Source organism: Crotalus tigris, unplaced genomic scaffold (genome assembly GCF_016545835.1).
Source record: "Crotalus tigris isolate CLP2741 ecotype Arizona unplaced genomic scaffold, ASM1654583v1 scf7180000018048.2368360, whole genome shotgun sequence".
In the NCBI taxonomy this organism is placed as follows: Eukaryota; Metazoa; Chordata; class Lepidosauria; order Squamata; family Viperidae; genus Crotalus; species Crotalus tigris.
In genome coordinates, this window is record NW_024096794.1 from 290,119 (window position 1) to 309,221 (window position 19,103).

Here is a 19,103-nt window from a genome sequence, read left to right on the forward strand (position 1 = left end):
GTATTGTCTGCTAATAATTTCATAGGAAGCTTCCTGGCTGCTGGTTCACAAGAAGGAGTGCGCAAACTCTCATAGCTCTTCTTCATTCATCTTTTGGGGCAGGCCTAACCTTTATTTCTCCTCTTCTCTGTTTCATTGCTCCATTATATGAGTTTAGCTGTGGAGGTGGTGATGGATACCTGGACCTCTTCTACACATTCTATCCGTAGATACAGTAGATGGTACTTGCATTCTTATGGCATCACTGATCAAACCTTGTGGCAGCACAGAAAATTGGAGAATGGAAGTCCCCTTCTTTCTCGTAGACTACACACTTGAAGATCATTTTCAGTGTTTCATCCTTATTTATTGCAATTACCTCTTTAAAGCTCTAAAAGTGCTATATAAATTGTACTTCCTCTGACTTTCACAACAAAAATGTGAAGCAGATGATGAGGCCACAAGGCACTACTTCATCAGCTGCCATTTCCCTGCAAAGTAGCCATTATCCTGTAATTGATGAGATGTTATTTATTGTTTCTGTTGCAAGCATGGAGATTGGACAGCTGCCACACCGTTAATTTCTGTGGGGATTTGTTAGCTCATGAACAGGGTCATTTGTACATTGCAACTGTGCTAAAGTAATGACTGTAAAATGTGGTGCTTGGTACAGCTCTTTAGCATCCAGAAGACATTTCAGTAAATAAATGTCCCTCTGCTTAGATGGGTTCTGCCACAAATGGGCTGTGCCTGCTGGAATCACAGTGGGTGACTTCACGAAGTTCCAGCCATTGAGAATGGGAATGTATTGCCTGCACTTGTCTTTGACCCACTCCAGGGCAGGTCACCGTCAGTCAGGAATTGGAAATACCCATGTTTAAACCACAACTGTACCTGCCTAGTAGATGTATCACAGATGTATATGCACTGGATCACAGATGTATATGTACTGGATCTGAGGGAAAGGAAAGAAAAGACAATCTTTGCTAACGGCTTTTCTCTTTTGCTTTCTGCCTTCTCTGGAAGCTTTCTCTTCATCTTGCCTGGACCAAATTGCCTTGCATTAACTGTCCTGACCTTTGGGTTCTCCTCTTTTAAGGGTGTGTGAGCTTCACTTAATGGGCATTTCTGTTATCGTTTCAGTGTTGCGTCTGCTCTACATTCTGATAGCCATGATCGCTATGAACGCCTCACTTCTGTCTCCAGCTCAGTGGATTTTGACCAAAGAGACAATGTGAGTGGAAGTAAATAAAAGGTTTGGTCCTTGGTGCAGCTAGTCCTTTTCAGGATGGCAAAAATCTTGAAATAACGTCTTTCCCAAGTTTAAAAGGAACAGCTGTGATTCAGAAAGTGGAAATGCATCTAACCCCTTTAAAGAAAATCTTTACATCCATCCCTACTATCTCAGTGCAAGGAATACACATCCCCACAAAAACATGTGTTAAAGGAAGTAAGAAATCAATAAAATATAGCCAACTAAATAATTTGGAGTGAGTAGGTAATAGCAGGAGGTCATATATATATAAACTGGGGATATGCAACATCGATCTCAACTTTAAATAGAGTTGTTCCAATCTTATTGGAAATGATCCAATTAGGCTAGAGGCATTTCTAGCTTCAAAACACTTGTAGAATAGTTAAAACACTGTAGGAGCTTCCGATGAGGTCAGGACAGTTATTTCAAGCTTAAAATGGAACATTTTGAGCTTCGAATGTTTTGAGCTTGGGAACATTTTGCATACCACTGGTATAAAGCAAATCACATTCTCCAGAAAAGAGCATATAAGAAACTAAAGGATAATTATAAATCTACAAAGATGGCCAATATGCAAGAATCTTTGTATTCCTTTCACTATCAGGACATTTCTTCTTAAGCATTTCTCTTAAAATGCTTTTTCATCCTACTTGTTTCACTCTAGTTTCAGTCATAGTAGCTTAATTAGGATGTTCCTGATCCACAGTAGCCTGTTTGCTGAAGAGTGACACTTTCAAGGTAGGACTTCAGAAGAGACATAAAAGATCCCACTTCACAGAACAGGCAGAAGGGAGCCACAGCGCAACCAGAACAAACATATTACCTGCATATTGAATTCAGCCCAGTACTGTTCGTTAATAAAGTGTTATAATTACTACGTCTACATCTGGATCCAACCCATTACTATCTAAAGGATGACTCCATAGGCTTGTAAAACTCTACACCTATCTGATACCACTATTGAGAGAAGAGAGGTGATAGAGAAGAGGCAAACGCTGTTGATTGCTTGTTAGCTCATAGAAATGGATTGCTTGTTGAAAATGTCCCATGCCCCTATTGAACAGGAAGAGTTGTCTCTTTCAGTTGTTTTTGAAATTGTATTTTAGCTAACCTCAAGTGAATCCAGAGCTCGTTGAGCAATCCTGCTTTTTTTTTCTCCAGCACCTCCATTTTGTTTTTCATCTGTCAATGCTAGTCACTGGAGTTCAATATTAATAGCAGAAAAGGTGCATGTATGCAGTAAGAACTTTCTGTTATTTATTCACCAGAAAACCATCCTGATTTCTGCAACAGTCTAAGGCAGTTCTGTTTCTAAATCTGAACAAATAACCCCCCTTTTTTTCTTCTGTACAAATGTGTCCAATTCTCACAGATTGCTAGGATAGTCCCTAAAGTTTTCTTGGCAAGATTTTTCTGAAGTGGTTTGCCATTACCCCTCCTTCCAGGGCTGAGAGAGAGTGACCAGCCCAAAGTCACACAGCTTGCTTTGTGCTTAAGGCCAAACTAGAATGACCATTACCCAGTTTCTAGCCTGGTGCTGTAACCACTCCACCAAACTGGCTTTCAATCTCAAATTATTTGGGGCCAAAACTTGGGGGCCAGTATTGTTTGCTTATTTTTGGAATTTAGGAAGGATTTTAATGCACATTATCATTGTCTGATCATTTCTGTTGGAAACAGGCTAATATGTTTTTGTACAATTTAAACATGAAATGTAGAAGTTCAACAAAGTGATTTTTTTTTTACAAGATCTTGGGTGATGACAATAATGGATCTTGGATTCTGACAAGAGAACTAGCTTGTTTTATAATTTAGAATTATTTTAATTGTTATCCGATTGTATAGTGTTCTATGTCCTAGAACTGTTCCAGTCCATTCTTCTATTTTCTTTCTCCCATTTTCAATTGAGGGGAGAAGCTAGTGGGATACTTTAGTTTCTTATGATTACTTGTATAGACTAGCAGATGTTCTGAAAATGGAGAAAAAAAAGAACTCTGAATAACATGGCCTTGTTTTGCCTCTCCATAGGGCTTTTGCTCCTGGTTGACAGCAATCTTCAGGATAAAGTAAGTTTATCCTATTTCCATGCAGATGTTTCTCCATTCTAGTGACTAAATGCCACCAATATCAATTGCTATTGCTCTTAACACTTTTTATGCTATCAGTACGGTGATAGAAAGTATAGCATTGCCCATATTTATTTATTAAATAAATAAAAGGGAAATGGATCATGGGAAGCCCAGAGCAGGTGGATCTGAGCCTGCACTAGACCTTCCAGGGCATCCCCAACCTCTAAGGCACCCTGTGTTCTACTTAATGGCCTGCAATCACTTAATGACCACATTGGGGAGAACAGGGAAGGAAGTCATTAAGCAAGGCGATCACGTGGGCATCTTCCTTAATGACCCTAACAACTTGCAACCATAATGAGCATACTCCATTACAGTCATTACACAAGGACTACTATATTGCCTTAACAAAGATCTTATGTTCAGAAACTAAATACATTTCTTCAAAGTTATTCTGCAATCAAGGGGACTTCAGATTCATTGACTCAGGGATTCTGGTAATGTGTTGTTTCTTTCTAAAAGAACAAAGTGGGTGGACTTATACCTCCTTTTAATATATAGAAAGTAATAGAAGCCAGTTAGCCAATATCTGCTCTATTGAAGGATTCTTTGGTTTTCATTTGAGAGTTATAGAAATTTCAGGGCTCTTAAATTTGTGTGATATAATATTGAAAATAAGAATCCCTCCAAGCATTTCATCGTTTAATTAACTTAAAGTAGTTAGCTTGCAGTTCAGAGAAATAGGGATGATGCATGGAAACTTTATTTCCAGCTCTGTCTACATAATTCTTGATTTTAACTCTTCTGTATGATCCGTTACAACAAAGATGATTAGGGGACTGGAGGATAAAACATACAAAGAACAGTTACAGGAACTGGGTTTGTCTAGTCTAGTGAAAAGAAGACTAGGATAGATGTGTTAGCAATGTTTCAGTATTTATGGGGCTGCCACAAAGTACCTGAAAGCAGGATAAGAAGACAGAACAATTAATCTTTGGAACGACTTGCCTCCAGAAGTTGTGGGTGCTCCAACACTGGAAGTTTTTAAAAAGAGACTGGACAAACATTTGTCTGAAATGTATAGGATTTCCAGTTTGAACAATGGTTTGGACTAGAACAGTGCTTCTCAACGTTTGTGTGACGGCGACCCCCGTCACACAAACGTTCTGCGCATGCGCCGGGCCGCACGCATGGGGGCGGGACCCCCACGCGCGGCGCGCGTGCGCGGCGGCGCCCCCATGCGCGACACGCATGCGCGACCCCCCACACGTGCGCGTGTACGGCGGCGCCACCATGCGCAACGCGCGTGCGTGGGGCTCCCCCCATGCGTGGTGCGCATGCACGGTGCCGCCCCATGCGCAGTGCGCATGCGCAGCAGCGCCCCGTGTGCGGTGCGCATACGCGGCGCGCATGCACGGCACCGCGAAAAATGGCAAATCGCCGCCTTTGGTGACCCCCGAAAAATGGGGGATCGACCCCAAATGGGGTCGCGACCCATAGGTTGAGAACCGCTGAACTAGAAGATCCCCAAGGTCCCTTCCAACTCTGTTATCCTGTTCTACATTTTTACTGTATTACCACTCTACAATTTTTTTAAAAAGTGAAAGGTGTTTTAATGAATGGAAAGGAAGACCAGTGAGCATGATATTCTCCACCCTGGCCCAATCTACTCTACCTTCTCCATTTTCATAGCATTCACCATCCTCTAACATTGGCCAATCTCCTGAGAGACAGTCAGTCTGAGGAGCCATCTTTCCTGCCTCCAGACTACTGAGAGAAGATAGCCAACTGCTTGCCAGATGTTTAATTATCTACTTCAGAAAGAACAAACTTAAAAGCATATGCCTACTCCTACTAGCAGAAGCTTTCCTTTATTGGTCTGACATTTTGGATGAACATCTTGACTAGTCCCAAGAATCCTGAAGCTATTCCAAATCTTACCCAATTTCTTTTCTTTTCCAGGGATGATGAAATCAGGGATAAGTGTGGGGCAGATGCAGTCCATTACCTCTCCTTCCAGCGGCATATCATTGGGTTGCTAGTTGCCGTAGGTGTCCTGTCTGTGGGAATTGTCTTGCCAGTGAATTTCTCAGGGGATCTTCTTGGTAAGTGGAGGGCATTTTGTGTCAGAACTCTGCTGGAGAAGGTCTCACTCAGCTGTGGGACCTGTGTTTCTACTGTGTGGGTCAAAAGAGCAGAAGTGATTCAGACATACAGGTAGACAGATTTTCCTCTGAAATCTCATCTAGGCTTTATCTAGGCTGAGGAATGCTATACATCAGTGTTTCTCAACCTTGACAATTTTAAGGCATGTGGACTTCAGCTCCCAGAATTCCACAGCCAGCAATGCTGGCTGTGGAATTCTGGGAGCTGAAGTCCACATGCCTTAAAATTGTCAAGGTTGAGAAACGCTGCTAAACATGCATCAGCAAGCTTGGAAGAACACCAAGATATGCAGCTGTAGAAACAATATTTAGGATAACAGCCAAAGAGAACTAAGCATGCTGAGTGGGCAGAGAATGACAACTGACCTGGAAAAGGGGCTGGCTAAACAAGAAAACTCTGCATTGAATTTGTTTGTCATGGTACTTGTAAATATTATCTCTTAAGGAAAGAGATAAGAAGGAAAATGTGATAGTTTGCAAGACATGGATGGCCTCTTCCAAGCATTTGCTCATCCTGGTCATTAAGCTGTAGAGCAGGAAGGGTTCTAAAGCTTAGCAAAATGGAAACAAAACATAACCACTGACTTACGTGAATTTTATTTTATTTTTGTAAATATTTTATTAATTTCAAGTTTTACAATCATAAGTACTTAATAAACAACTTGGTGTCTGGGTTCTTTTATCATTCAGTAGTATATCTTAACTTGCACTCAAAATATCCAATACTACACCATCCAGTATTTCCCTGATCCTCTCTTCTTCCAATAATAATCATTTTACCCCCACTATGCAAGTATAATTATTATTGCTATTAATACCTATACAATTAAATATAAACATCTTCATCACACGTTTCTAATGTTATACATAGTGTCCATAATATCAGTTTATAATATCTTCTCTAGCCAAAACATATCTCAAATGTATTTGCAGTCAGAGTTCCCTTATTCAATCCATATTGTTTTTTTCTCTTTTTTAATTTTCCATCAATATTCAAAATAACTTTATCAATTATCATTTTTCTCATAATTAATTACATTTGGGTAACTAAAAGCTTCCTTTATACCAACCCTCTTAGTATTTTCATATTTTCCATCTTATAGAAAATTATGTTATCTTAGTTACAAATCACATCCTTCTATTTTATAATGGTCCTTTTATTTCCAACAATTGTCTATTCTTTTAATCATATTCAGACATCCATTAGATGGTATAATCTATCATCTAATTAGTCAGGACCTCTATTTTCTTCAGTCTTGCTCTAGCTTTCTTACTTTGCCAAATAACTTTGCAAGTCAGTACATTTAGATCACCAAGTATTTCTTCCTCTGTTTCTGTATATATTATTTGAAATAAAAAAGACAATTTAATTAAAGTGTTTTTGTAAAAACACTTAATCCATTTATATTTGTTAAACAGCCTTCATTTTCTTTCTCCTTCAGTTTCTCTTTTAGTTTCTTGTTCCCTAGTTTTCAGCATTTTTTCTAACACAGCTCTGTCATCCATTCTATCAGTTCTTCTTCCTTGTCCTCAAATATGAACTGAAATCTTGAAAAGTAAAATGTCTTTCCAATTTCTGGTGTTATATCTGGGTCTTCCAAATTTTTATTTATCTGCACCTGTCTGTTGGTTTCTTCTTCAAATTTATCTTTATGTCAGTTTCCTCTATTTTTTCTTCTGGTTTCTCACTTGCTAGTTCATTCTTTATGGTCATTTTCTGAGCATTTTTTGCTTGTAAGTTTAAGTTGGAGAGTGGCTCATTTATGTTATTTAAATTATTTTTAGTCTTCTCATAATTTAAAACAATTGTCTCTTGAATTGATTTCAACATGGAAAGAATTTCTTTCTGAACTCCATTTACATTTTCTTATTGATTATCCATGTTTCTTCCAAAGAGAAATAATCCAGAAGCAATTTCCCCACTGTTTCTTAATATTTCTTGTTAATTCTTGAAACTAAAAGTCAATCAATATTTGTAATCCAAGCTGGCCAGTTTAGAATGGTTTATTGTCTCCTTCATACAGATAAACCAGCCCAATGATTTTTTTTCCCCTTTTCCCAGCTACAGTCTGCAAAAGTGAAAGTTTCCAGGAATAACAAAGAGCCTTATCTATGTCCAGGCTTCGTGCCAAATTTTCTTTAAGCATAATAAATTGTAATGCCAAGGTTCACCACTAAAAGTCATTAACATCAATCTTCCAGCTTTTAAATCCAAACCTATTTCACCAACTTTCCAAATATCTTTTTGAATATAAAGTCTTAAAAATACTTTTAGTCCCCAAATTTGTCAAAGCTATGTCTTTATATTGAATCCAAATTAATTTTGTAGTTTTTTCTAATTTCCCCTCAAAGAAAGTTTTTCACCGCTTCTCTTTTCCTGAGAGAAGGGGGTGAAAATTCCCCTTCTCTCTATCATCTGGGGGATTCTTTGCTTTGGGAGTTCTTTTTTCCAGGAAAGGGTTTTAAAGTTATAAAGACAGGATCGTTCTCACCCAGTTCCATCCGTGTTGTTCAGAAGTTGCTGGTTAGTACTTATCTTGGGTTGTCGGTGGTATGTGGCCAGTCTTTCTTCCTCCGGTTTGAAGGCTTCCTCCACTCAAATGGAAGGGCTGCCGCCCCTCCGCGATTGATGAGGGTCCCCTTCTTTGTCGCCTCTCTGGGGCAACTTTGGACTCTTTTTAAGAGTCCCCAGCAGAGGAAAATCGGACATGGAAAATGGAGCCCCGTTTTCGTGCGCACATTATGCCATGGTGTCTAACCAGGAAGTCTCTGACTTATGTGAATTTCAAGGATCTCACATTAGGAGACTGTTACGCAATATGGAAATCACCCTCCCGGGTAAACCAAAAAGTAAACCTGACTATACAACTATTTCTACATTGTTGTAAGGACACATGAACAGAATCTTGTGAGTCTGAAAGTAGAAACTTCCTGTTGCCATTCTTAACTGTTTGATCCTTTAGAGTGGTCATTTCTGAGTTTCTTCCTCTGACCGTTAAGCCATTGGGGGCTGCTCATTATCTGATAATTTCTTAGGTAGCATCTTTTCCTTTTGTCCCTCAAGGTCATTCTTATATTTCAATGACACCAAAACCAAACTGTGTTGATACTCTGTTTTCTGGAAATACCTACCTGAATGTGGAGATCTTTTGTCTTCCTGTCCTTACAAGGGATGCTTAAATTGGATTGGATTGAGAACATGCTCTGGCATTATATTTCCCCCTAAATTTTCTTACACAGATACAGCTTACTTAGTGCTTAACTACTTAACTTATTTACTTATCTCTTAACACTTTGCTTTCCTTCACTACTGAAAAAAAGTATCTTTACGAAGGGCAATCTGGATTGGAGGAAGTGTTTTCTCAATAATATTAGGAAATGCTTTTAATACTGAAGCAATTTATGGTATTCTGGACTTGAGGCGAATGGGAGAGAATTCCCAGATTGGGAAATGGCAGCTGGCACAGGCCTAACACTTTCTCGTAGCTGAAGAATCTGTAGATACCTTAAAGTAAATATTTGACATTTTACATTATAATGAATTTTTTATTATAAATCATTTGGAGCCTCTTAAGATAAAAGCAAACTAAATTTTAAAAAATTAAGTCAATAATCTAGTTCATTCCTCTCTCTGTCCTCCCTCCCTTCCATCCTGTTTTTTCTATCCAGAAAATAACCCCTACAGTTTTGGCAGAACAACTATTGCTAACCTGAATTCTGGGTGAGTATGATCATTGAAATGTTTCAAGAGATTCTATGTGGTCAAGGAAATATTATTCATATCCTTTTAGGAAAAACTTCTCCAGAATTCATATGAGTTGGCCCTTAACCAAATGAGCCGTCCTCTAGCAGTGGTTGAATTCTGCTCTCTTCTTTTAATTTTATGGCAGGAATAACCTCTTATGGCTGCACACTACTTTTGCCTTCTTGTATTTGCTGTTAACTGTGTACAGCATGCGTCGCCACACTTCAAAGATGCGCTACAAGGAGGATGACTTGGTAAGTCTAAGTGAGCCCTGGACCAGTTGTCAACCACCTACCACTCCATTGTAAAGTAAAAGCAGTTGGGAACAGGCCAGGTCAATGTTAGTTCTCCTTGAAGTTTCTCTTCCCCAAAGGCTTGATGGTGGAGACAAAATACCAGATACGCTTTAAAGTAGCTCATCCTTAAAGGCAGTTTCTTGAAGGTTCTTCCAGCTAAAACATTTAATAAATGGCTCATCAAGAGCCATTGTCACATGACATATATCTGTCCCCCAATGGGGAGGACGTGACTTCCTTGAAGAACACTCCATAAAGATGTTTGTTAAGTTTCCAGGAGTTGAGCTTGTTTGGGAAGAAATATTATTTTACTTATTTGTTGCCTCATATCTATTCCAGGTGAAACGGACTCTCTTCATAAATGGCATCTCAAAATATGCGGAACCTGAAAAGATCAAAAAGCATTTTGAGTAAGTCACTCATTCTTCATCCTGTCAGGAAGAAAAAGCTCTGCTATTTTTTTTTTTAACATAGCCAATTGTTTTTGGATTCTAGCTCTCAGGCTTCCTGACCAGGAAACAGGATGGGGATATTGTGACTTAGTAACATTTAGAACAGTGATTTTCAACCTTACTAATGCCGTGACCCTATAATACAGTTCCCCATGTTGTGGTGACCCCCAAGTGGGTGTGGCCACCAATAAGAGGGTGTAGGACAGCTAGGGAAAAGGGAAAAAATGGCGGACAGCATGGTTTGGCAACCCCCATGAAATGGTCATTCGACCCCAAATGGGGTCCCGACCCACAGGTTGAGAACCACTGATTTAGAAGGTGGCAGATTCCCCACTAATACAATAAAGAGCTGGTTTAGATAGAAGTGATTTCTATTCTACATAACAGAAATGAAGGATATGGTTAATTTTTTGTTCCATTTCCAAAAAGTTCCATTTCTTTCCACAGAAAGAAAGAAAACATTTCAAAGGTGCTGTTCCTTTTCAGGATTAAAAGCACAACTACAATCATCAGTCAGAATCTTTGAAGTTTTGCACTTTCTTCAGGAACCTAATAAGCTTGTCTGGGCGTCTTTCTTGTTTTGTAGGGAGGCCTATGCAAATTGCACAGTGCTGGAAGCACGGCCCTGCTATGATGTAGCCCGGCTGATGTTCCTTGATGCAGAAAGGTACAGAACCTGGAGCTTTCTCAGCAACTATGGTCAATTACTGGTGGCTGCAATGAGCCGTGTGATAAAAATCAAGCATAGCTGGATCACATATGTGAGCAGGATGTTTTCTGGGGCTTTATGAGAAACATTAGGATTTATTTTGTTGTTTCAATTACATTAACTCTATGATGTTTGCTATAGTTTTAATGATTCTTAGCTCAAAGGGATGTAAAATTAAGCCACACGTTGGATTGTACCACAGTATTGTAGTCGGACAAGTTTCTGGTAATGGCACAATAAGGTGTGTGTGTGTGTGTCAGGAATACACATGACCCTCAGGTTGCCTTATCATGCTAGGAGAACAATTAAATTGCAATGGAGGGGCATTCTGAGAGTTTCAATTCTAATATATCTGGAAGGTGCCATGTTGTGAAAATCTTGGCTATTGTTGTCCAAGGTGACATCTGCAGTAAAAAGCATCATCCATTTTTGGTATTCATAATAATGAATCCTGTAGTTAGGGTAGAGGTTAAGGGTGTTGGTTCTGGTTGACAGCATTATGATATAAAGAGCAAAATACAGCTGGGTGAGTATTGGACAGCAAATAGAGCAGAGTTAGAGCATATGTTCAAACAGGGATTCCAGTTCACGGTTCTAACAGGCAGTGAGAATAATCCTGAGCAACAGGAGGAAAAGCCAAGGCAATGGTCAAATAAGAGAAATCTCAGTCCAAAGCAGGAATATAATGTCTCAGACTTGACCCTCTTTAGTTCTCTTTAGGTAAAGGCAAAGAGGGAGAGGCACATTCAGAGTTGCAAGATTTTGTTACTGTAACCCTACAATAAAAATAGTTTTAGTATTCATGATTTTGGGGTTCATGTCTGGTTTGTCAGAATGGGCTGACAATGACATGTGAAGAACTCTTAATCAAAACCAAGTGATACTGAGAACTTTCTATGAATGATGGACCCAAATGTAGGGACTATTGAGATCTTGGATGCAACAAAATGGAAGAGTGAATTTCATATATTCTCTGGAACAACGTTGTGCTTACTTAGCTTTCTAGATATAGTGAAGCTTGTCAGCTACCCCTGGAAAGCAGAGTAACAGTAATCTGATGGTCTATAAAGGGTTAATAGGTTTCCCAGTCATTACAGAGATCCAGTAACAAAGTGGGATGTATTCTTTTATGAATTAGTTGGAGAAACTATAACAAAAATAAAATTATATGTAATAAATGAAAACTCAACTCAATAAAATTAATCATAGGTCAAATCACTGACCATACCTTAAAACCAGCACAGTACAATAAAAAAGATTATTAAACCTAATCATAAGTTGAGGTATTGGCCTACCTCCACCATATGTAGATACTCCTATTTTGAGTCACCACAATACTCTAATCTAGTTCAAACATTGTTTTCTCAATTGGGAGGCTGCTGTGGCATAAACCACTCCTTCCTCTGTTAGATGTCAATTAATTCACTGAAGTAGGAAGGATTGTTGGATAAAGCTAACATTTAAAAATGTAATGAACTCGATCGTCCAATTCCAGTTCCCAGCACACACAAATTCCTTATTGAACTGGTATGCCAAAAAATTGGCTGGTTTGTGCTATTGCATTCACTTGCTGTAAATGCAGATTGGCAAAAGCTTTCTGGTGCTCTGTTTCCACACTGAAGGCTGTACATTAAAGAAAGATGCTAAAGTGCAGGCATTTGTGTTGACAAACTGGAAATTAGTGGGATCATTTTACTGCAACAGAAGTACATGCAGACAAATACCAATGAAATCTTGATGTCTCACCACACTTAGCCTGTACATAGCCTACTTTGGCTTGCAATGATCACTGCTACCTGTTCTGAGGTTCCACTTTTCTTACAATCTTTTGTTTCAGAAAAAAGGCAGAACGTGGAAAAATCTACTTTACCAATTTGCAGACCAAGGAGAATACCCCCTCAATGATCAACCCAAAGCCCTGTGGCCATCTCTGCTGTTGTGCTATCAAAGGCTGTGAAGAGGTGCAAAGAAGGGCTGGTTAATGACAAGTGACTGGGCTATAGTGCTGGGAAATAGCATTAAAAAAAGAGAACCCAGAGAAGCTCTTTCTCCTGATCTGATGTTACTGTCTGACATTTATTACTTGTGCACCCAGGGAGAAGAGTTTGAGATTGGTTACCAGAACTTAGGGCTCTATTTTTGCTAAGGCATCTTCTTGTTTTATGGTATTACTGAGAAGCTCCTGGGGATAACATGTATCAATTTCAGTTGCTGATTATTCAGTAAATTATAGTTAATGACAGAGAGTTTGTATCTTATCTTAATCAAAATGGTCCTTATCAAAATGGATTAGAATCTAATTATTCCATTTTTATTCCCAGAACAGACCTAAACTAATGGACAATGATTTGCCCTCTAACATACTTCTACTTAAATGGTTTGCATTTAATGGACTGTGAAATCAAAATATTAAGGTGATCAGTAATTCTCATTTCTTGGGCAGATCACTGAGGAAATGCAATATTGTTATGTGTTGGGCTAATAATGTAGTATGCCTGCTTTGGGACTAAGTCTCTTGCTTTGTGGATATTTATGCAGGTGGAAGCCATTGAGTATTATACCAGCCTAGAGGAGAAGCTGAAAGAGGACTACAAGAAGGAAAAAGAAAAAGTCAATGAGAAGCCACTGGGCATGGCATTTGTAACTTTCCATAATGAGGCCATAACTGCTATGTAAGTGTGTGTAGAGGTCAGGCTGGAGAAACTTTTCACTTGTATAAAAGGAGGGAAAACATCAAACTAGACAAGCTAAGATCCTCAATATCTTAGTCCCTGAGATACTCACAAATAAAGAGATGGTCAGTAGTGAGGTCAAATAGCTAGTCCACAATCTTGGGGTTTTTATACATTTATTTATGTTTGATTATTTTTATATTGTTAATGTAGCTATGTTTATACCTCACCTGGAGTCGCATCTATGTAAGCTATATAAATATGCTAAATAAATAAATAAATGAAATGACAAATCCCAAGTGCTGCTGCTTCTGAAAGAAGCATCAGAGGACTTGTCCAACACTCAGTGGAAAACCCATCTTCAGTAGAAATATCTAGTTTCCCCTTAAAAGTATCAGTGCTACTTCATTCTGTAATAGATCATGTGCATTAATTAGTCCAAGCACAACTGGACATAATTGCAATTTCAGGATTCCTCCATATTCTACAATTCAGTTTACACTGGTCTTTAAAACTGTTGCCAGTTTATTTCATTGACTTAAATCTGAGTGGGAGGGAGAAGAAGGAAGGAAGGAAGGAAGGAAGGAAGGAAGGAAGGAAGGAAGGCTTTTTTTTAACACACCTCCAGACTTCATGGTTTTCTGAAGTTCTCCCTTAAAATCATGTTTTTTTTTCTTTCTGTTCTAATTTCTAACAGAATATTTTAAATTAGTGATATTGTCACATCACAAAAATGTATATAAAGGCCTTTGATCATCTCCTTATCTATTCCCTCTCCACTTTCTTCCAGAATCCTTAAAGACTTCAATGCTTGCAAGTGCCAGGGCTGCAAGTGTCGTGGGGAGCCCAAGGCTTCTTCATGCAGCGAGTCTCTCCACATTTCAAACTGGGCAGTCTCTTATGCACCTGACCCTCAAAACATCTACTGGTAAGTTGGCCTAAAAAGGGGAACTCAATAAGTCTTTGTGCTTCTGATAGGTATGTGAAAGCGCCAATAAGAGGGATCCTTTAGAAGGGGCTCAGCCTCATTGGTAATATTGTCAGTGAACAGGCTAGCTTTTAAAAGTGGAATTCAGCAATAAAGAGTGTGGCCAGGATATCATCCTAAAATGCAATCCCACCTTCTATAATTGACACTGGATTCTTCCACACTTAAAAGAGGTTCTTTGTGTTGTCTCTCTCCTCCAGGGAGCATCTCTCAATACGTGGCTTATTCTGGTGGTTCCGCTGCCTGATCATCAATGTGGTGCTCTTCATCTTGCTGTTCTTTCTCACCACACCTGCCATTATCATCACCACAATGGACAAGTTCAATGTCACTAAGCCTGTCGAATACCTGAATGTAAGATCTTGACCATATGAGGCTTACAATGAAGATCTTCCCTTGTGTTTAGGGCAAAAACAACATACCTATTTCAGCATAGTTTAGGCGCACACACACACAGACACACACACACACACAATCCCCAACCCTTTCTGTAAACTTGAGCCTCATCATTCAGTACATGGCTTTTGAAAGAAAAACAGAGGAAGAGCTTGCCAGAAGTCACTTTGCAATTACAACCAGTGAAATGGCAAGGATAAGTAAGGAAATCTCTATTGTTAGCAATGATTTATTTATTTATTTATGAGACTTATATACCTTTAAGTGCAAGTACTCTCTAAGCGGTGTACATTGCCCCCAACAATCTGGGTCCTCATTTTACCTACCTCAGAAGGATGGAAGGCTGAGTCAACCTTGAGCCGGTGAGATTTGAACCGCTGACCTGCTGAACACAGTCAGCTAAAGTGGCCTGCAGTACTGCACTCTAACTGCTGCGCCACCTCGGCTCATGATAATCAGAGTTAAGGGATTGCAGGAATTGTTCTTGGCTGATATGTTAGAATTAGCTGATGGGTCATAAATATAATTCCACTAGTGGTTTTTAAATTGTTCCTGAACTCAGTTTTTTTTTTCCAAATATCAATGAGAAATAGGCTCAAGCTGGTTTAGCAAGCACATTAATGCTTAAAGCATATATGATGCTTGAAGGTTAAAGGATACATGACAACATAGTTCCATTGGAATACACACATAGACACACACATTGTGGATTCTCTGGTACAGCCCTTCCTCACCTAATATATTTCAAATGATCTGGGCTAAATTCCATAATCCCTAGCCAGTACTGACAAAGTCAGACTCATGTAAAGGGTCTCTCTTTGGGGCAGCTGCATTAAGGGCATTTAAGTGGATAACATTGTCCTTCAATCGCTGGAGTTTAAATAATTTAAAGTGGGCTTCGGAATTCTGCCAGGTCCTCTAGACTGAATCTACTTTGCATTTATGGCCATTAAAATCACAAAACTCTAAAAGATCCAAACATTTTATTGGCTTGGAGAACAGATATATTGATTTTCTCCTTTTTCTGAAAAAAACCCATGTGTCTGAATTTAGATCTTCATCTGTTTCGTTCTGTAGCTCTGAAGTGCAATTTATATAAGTAAGCATAGTTCAAATGTAGAGTGGTATCCTAAAATAGGAGATGCCCTCATATTTTTCCAATAGACAAATATAGGAATTGTTCTGATCCATACTAGATTTGTACAAATAAGTACATTCTATCCTTCCATTGTAACTTGGAAGAATAGGTGCTGTTGGAACTCATTCTGCGTCCTTGCACCTGATTTTAGAAGGCAAATATAAGATACTATAGTCCATCAGCAAATTTGAATACCTTGTGTGTAAGAAATAGAATATGGTTTCAGTGTGCATACAGAAATCTCCTCATATTTATATATGGAATAAATTTGTCACCCAAATTTAGGGTTCTTAGATATTTTATGTCTCAGGATTTCTGCTTGCATACTGTGGGATGAGAGCTAAGACCTACAACGCTATTCTGTATCTCCTGATTTCTCCTTTTAAACTGGGACTGTATGGCTATGAATTGCACTGTGGAGAAATTCCATCTAAAAATGTAATATTCTATGTTCTTCTACAAGTTGCTTGGAACAGGTGAATTATTGTTTTATCTTTTTTGCCAGAACCCTATCATCACCCAGTTCTTCCCTACTCTATTACTGTGGTGCTTCTCTGCTTTACTTCCTACAATTGTGTATTATTCAGCATTCTTTGAAGCTCATTGGACTAGGTAAGATGGAAAATAAAATTGAAGTTATTCAAAATTTAACTCTTGCTTATAATTTTTCTTCCTTGCAACCACAGAATCATACCCTGAATTATTTTTTAATTTAAAATTATTTTTGTGGACTTATACGTTGTGTATAACCTCTGAAAATAAATTTAATAGAGGCGGTCAACTTCAGTTTTACTATTGGGGTAAATAACAAGGTAATCTTGTAATAAAGGTTCCTTCTGGACATATTTTGAAAAAAGAAAAAAATACAATTGATCTACATTTTGAAACATGGTTTGTTGCAATGCTGTGTTCAATCTATAGCTGCAAACTCAAAATTGAGAGTTTTAGATATTAAATAAATATATTCGATAATAAGTTTGGTTCACGAGAAGTCTTTTGTACATGAGTATATTCATCTCTTCATATCACACTAAGATAACTTGAAACTCAGCTCTGTATCAATATTATTAGTCTTCCAGAAATATCTTTTCTTTATGATTTACTTCTTAAGGATCTTGCTCTGTTACTTATCGTCATTATAATGCATACTTATGTGCTGCTGTTTCAGTGTTTTATTCTTTATTTGTATTGTGCATTGCATAATGATATAGAATAATTAGTACTACATAAATAAATTTTGCATTTCACCATCATGTGGCTTTTATTTCTCAAAAGCTATTGGAACTAACCATATGCCCTATAAATCTACCAATATTCTTTGTGCCACTAGGTCTGGAGAGAACAGGACAACCATGCACAAGTGTTACACTTTCCTCATCTTCATGGTCTTGTTGCTGCCATCACTAGGCCTGAGCAGGTAAATACTAGGATATTGAACAGCGAACGATATATTCAATTTTACCTATACTGCTGTTGTCCAGTTTTGCTTTGTTTTGTTTTGTTTTAAAAAAATCAAATTTCTCACATTGATCTGAAGAGGTAAAACTGAAAAAGAGCCATGATGGCGCAGTGGTTAGAATGCAGTATCGCAGGCTAATTCTGCCAGCATCCAGCAGTTCGATCTTAACCAGCTCAAAGTTAAGAAGATCTTTCCGAGGTTGTAAAATGAGGACCCAGATTGTTGGGGGCAATACTCTGACTCTATAAACCTCCTAAAGAGTCCTGTAAAGCAATATGAAGCTGTATATAAGTCTAAGTGCTATTACTGTTGCTAAAAAAAATGTAGCAAAAGATACTTTATAATGTTCTATTTAGCAATACATTTCCAGTGTTGCAGTGGTCACTGGTTCATGACTTTGCGTCACATTAATTAATTATGTCAGCCTTCCCAGATAGACAAAAAAAAAAAAAAAGAAACAGGAGATGAGCTACAGAGGAGATGAGCTACTGTTACTGTTACTAATCTGAAAGTACAAATTTCAAGCTTTACACAAGCCTAAGAAGTTCTGGAAGGTACCTTCTAAGCTTCTTTCTTTGCTATGCAGCTGAGGGATGTACGTAGCTCTATTATCTATCTGATTCCTCCCTAGGCTTCATCTTTTGTCCCATTTCTCAATGTCTCCCTCACATATTATTACAAGTATGGTCGCTATCTCCTGTGATTAACATTTCTTGTTAATCTACTTGTGATAAATTCATTCCAATTCTTTATATGCTAATTTCCAGTACATTATTCCAAATGTGAAATGTCAAAACTGCTTTCAAATCATCTGAAGCTAGTATAACTTGCCAACCGTATGCTAACTCTGCAAACTTCTTATAGAGGGCTGTAAAGCACTGTGAAGTGATATACTGTATAAGTCTAAATGCTATTGCCCATCCCAGTCCAGCTAACCACATTTGAATTTCTATATTGGTGTTCTCATTAGTAATCAGCATACACCAAGGAAACTTTGTTTTGAATAACTTTTTTTCTGGAATATCCCAAATCCTTTTTCTGAGCAAGTGATATAGAAAAGAGCAAAACTAACTGACACAAATCAACTTATACATCAGGAGGAACTACTTTTTCCAAAGTTGACAATATTTTGGCTTATCAGGAAAGGCAGGCTGCTAAATGAAAAGCAGTCAAAATATCTGATAATTTGCATAAAAGGACGGTAGCAGATTCCCTGCAATCTCATAGTGGCACCCGTTAAATGTGGATGTAATTTTGATGATCCTGCTTTTACACTGGGTGGAGGCCAACTATTTGAAGCATAACAGAATTAAGGAAAAAATACAGTGATTAGGTGGGTTTTAGCTCCGGAGTGCCTAGACAAGATAGTCCTCCTTCAAAGTGAGAGAAGCCAGAGCTTTGACTAGTTCTCCTAGATGTTTTCCTAATTCACTGAACTGTAAGAAAGAGGAGAAGGTACAGCCTGATCAGACTTGCAAAACTTTGTTACACCTATTTTAATAATAATAATTATTATTATTACTATTATTATTTAGCCTTCCTTTGGAGTTAATTTTCTGTTGATAATTACATTGCACTCTTTCTTTCTATATTTCTCTTCCTAGTTTGGATGTGTTTTTCCGCTGGCTCTTTGATAAAAAGTTCTTGGCTGAAGCTGCCGTAAGATTTGAGTAAGTCTTAAACTGTTTTAAGAATACAATACAATAATAATAATAATTGTAATATTTGCTCTTTTCACATCCTGCTTTCCTCAGGAAACATCTTCCAGGACAGCCAGTTT

The 19,103-nt window shown here is 38.2% G+C and overlaps 1 protein-coding gene across 4 annotated transcripts in view; it reads left to right on the forward strand.

Annotated features, from left to right (window-relative positions):
* Window positions 1–19,103, forward strand: part of TMEM63B (transmembrane protein 63B) — a 99,911-nt gene that overhangs the window by 71,971 nt on the left and 8,837 nt on the right. For all 4 annotated transcript variants that reach the window (XM_039347015.1, XM_039347017.1, XM_039347018.1 and 1 more), the window contains 14 exons: window positions 1,123–1,213; window positions 3,263–3,300; window positions 5,266–5,408; window positions 9,138–9,189; window positions 9,359–9,467; window positions 9,849–9,919; window positions 10,548–10,628; window positions 12,508–12,631; window positions 13,209–13,342; window positions 14,133–14,270; window positions 14,531–14,684; window positions 16,370–16,476; window positions 17,195–17,281; window positions 18,928–18,993. In XM_039347015.1, the coding sequence (XP_039202949.1) occupies window positions 1,123–1,213; window positions 3,263–3,300; window positions 5,266–5,408; window positions 9,138–9,189; window positions 9,359–9,467; window positions 9,849–9,919; window positions 10,548–10,628; window positions 12,508–12,631; window positions 13,209–13,342; window positions 14,133–14,270; window positions 14,531–14,684; window positions 16,370–16,476; window positions 17,195–17,281; window positions 18,928–18,993 (1,395 nt within the window). The remainder of the gene's footprint in view (window positions 1–1,122; window positions 1,214–3,262; window positions 3,301–5,265; window positions 5,409–9,137; window positions 9,190–9,358; window positions 9,468–9,848; window positions 9,920–10,547; window positions 10,629–12,507; window positions 12,632–13,208; window positions 13,343–14,132; window positions 14,271–14,530; window positions 14,685–16,369; window positions 16,477–17,194; window positions 17,282–18,927; window positions 18,994–19,103) is intronic.